Source organism: Sinocyclocheilus grahami, unplaced genomic scaffold, assembly GCF_001515645.1.
Source record: "Sinocyclocheilus grahami isolate Dianchi unplaced genomic scaffold, SAMN03320097.WGS_v1.1 scaffold1049.1, whole genome shotgun sequence".
Classification (NCBI taxonomy): domain Eukaryota; kingdom Metazoa; phylum Chordata; class Actinopteri; order Cypriniformes; family Cyprinidae; genus Sinocyclocheilus; species Sinocyclocheilus grahami.
In genome coordinates this window covers 425,839-427,722 of record NW_015506228.1, presented here as the reverse complement: position 1 = coordinate 427,722, position 1,884 = coordinate 425,839, and the positions used below count along the sequence as shown (strand labels likewise).

The following is a 1,884-nucleotide window of genomic DNA, read 5'->3' as shown; positions in this document are numbered from 1 at the left end:
TTTTTTTTTTTTTTGTGAAAGCTTAAACTGCTTCATTTTGATTACTTTTACAATGTCTTTATGAACTTTTTATTGTGTGCAAGTTTAAAACACCCTCATGTATTTTAATGTTTCATGAAATTTTTTCTTTTTTCATGCAATGAGCCATGCATATTCCAGGTCTTCTGAAGCCATGTGATGTCTTCCTGTAGTGTAACAGCATTTATCGGCATGGTGTGTGTGTTTGCAGGAGAGCGTTTAGTGATGGTTGAGGCTCAGTGTGAGCGGGTTCGGATGCTGTATCGAGACTGCGCTCGTCCTCCACCTCCTCCAGTGCAAACCGATCAACGACAGGTGAGATGAGCATCGTTAATGCGACCGAGAGGAGCCGCTTGCTGTTGTGTGATATTATCATGTCTGCTATCCTTCTCTCAGCTTCCTGCTTGCCTTATATGGGCTGCTCTGTACACACACAAAACGACTGGCAGACATAAAGCCTTTTGAACACATAATCAGTCTTCCTCTCTCCGCAGCCTAAGGAAATCACGTGGTGCCCGTCACGCGTCTTCCCTCCGGTGCGCGCCTGCATGTTCTCCTCACACTTGACCTCTGTGACCTTTCTGGCCGATCCGAGCGCAGGCGGAGGCCTTCCCAGAGGAACGTTCATCTACGCCACTTCACCTGTGCCTGTCCAGGTAACCACAGCCTGTTTGTGGCGCATAGTTTTTATATTTTCTAGTTTTCTTTCCATTTTTGTGAATGTTTTAGTAATTTTGTTGTGTTTTTGACATTTTTATTATTGTTTTTAAAAAGTTTTAGTTTTTTGTTTATTTGGTTTCAGTTATTTTAGTACTTCAGCTTAAAGGGGTCATCGGATGCCCATTTTCCACAAGTTGATATGATTCTTTAGGGTCTTAATGAAAAGTCTGTAACATAGTTTAGTTAAAATTTCTCAAAGGTAGTGTAAAAAACACCTTTTTACCCTGTCAAAAACAGCTCTGTTTACAGCAAGCCATTTTAGTGCATGTCGCTTTAAATGCAAATGAGCTCTGCTGACCCCGCCCCTCTCTTCCGAGCCGCTTTCTGAGAGATGAAACTTCAGCCGCGTTCATCTTGAAAATTGCTAACTAGCACGTTATTAGGAAAGGCGATTTGCAAAGATTCATTAAAAAACCTGACACTCACTTCTTCTGTAGGTGAAGCTGGATCACGAATGATTCGCGCAAACATAGACGCATTTATGTAGATCAGGGTGCATTCCCTTCAGAAACAAATGTAATCCTCTGCGTCTTCAGCGGCTCAGATGTCGGGAGTAAATGACGACTGCTATGTTCATTATTGCATCCAACAACAGAACACCTCAATCGCTTAGAGGAGTCATTCTGTGGGGGTTTGGATTTATCGAGATTTAAAAAAAAGCACTGGGTGGATCTTTATCATTATAGGGTGGTTGTGTACACACATTTAATTAATTTAAATTCAAACAACATGTAAAAGTGAATTTTGCATCCATTGACCCCTTTAAACTAAATGAAAATAAGACAACTGAAAATGGCAACTAGATGAAATAAGTTTTTATTTTTTTTCATATTTATTTTATTTTCATATTTATTTAGTTTTCTTGTAAATCAGCAATACATTGATCAAAAGTGACATTACAGATATTTATAATGGTACCAAAGATTTCTGTTTCAAATAAATGCTGTTCTTTTGACCTTTCTATTCATGAAATAATCCTGAAAAATAAAATGTATCACAGTTCCCACAAAAGTATGAAGCAGCACGACTGTTTTCAACATTGATAATAATCAGAAATGTTTCTTGAGCAGTAAATCAGCATATTATACTGATTTCTGAAGATCATGTGACACTGAAGACTGGAGTAATGATGCTGAAAATACAGCT

The 1,884-nt window shown here is 38.6% G+C and overlaps 1 protein-coding gene across 1 annotated transcript in view; it reads left to right on the top strand.

Annotated features, from left to right (window-relative positions):
• LOC107566134 (probable E3 ubiquitin-protein ligase HECTD4) overlaps nucleotides 1–1,884 on the top strand; it is a 52,638-nt gene that overhangs the window by 810 nt on the left and 49,944 nt on the right. Inside the window, 2 exon segments of the mRNA XM_016251511.1 lie at nucleotides 230–333; nucleotides 513–674. Of these exon segments, the coding sequence (XP_016106997.1) occupies nucleotides 230–333; nucleotides 513–674 (266 nt within the window).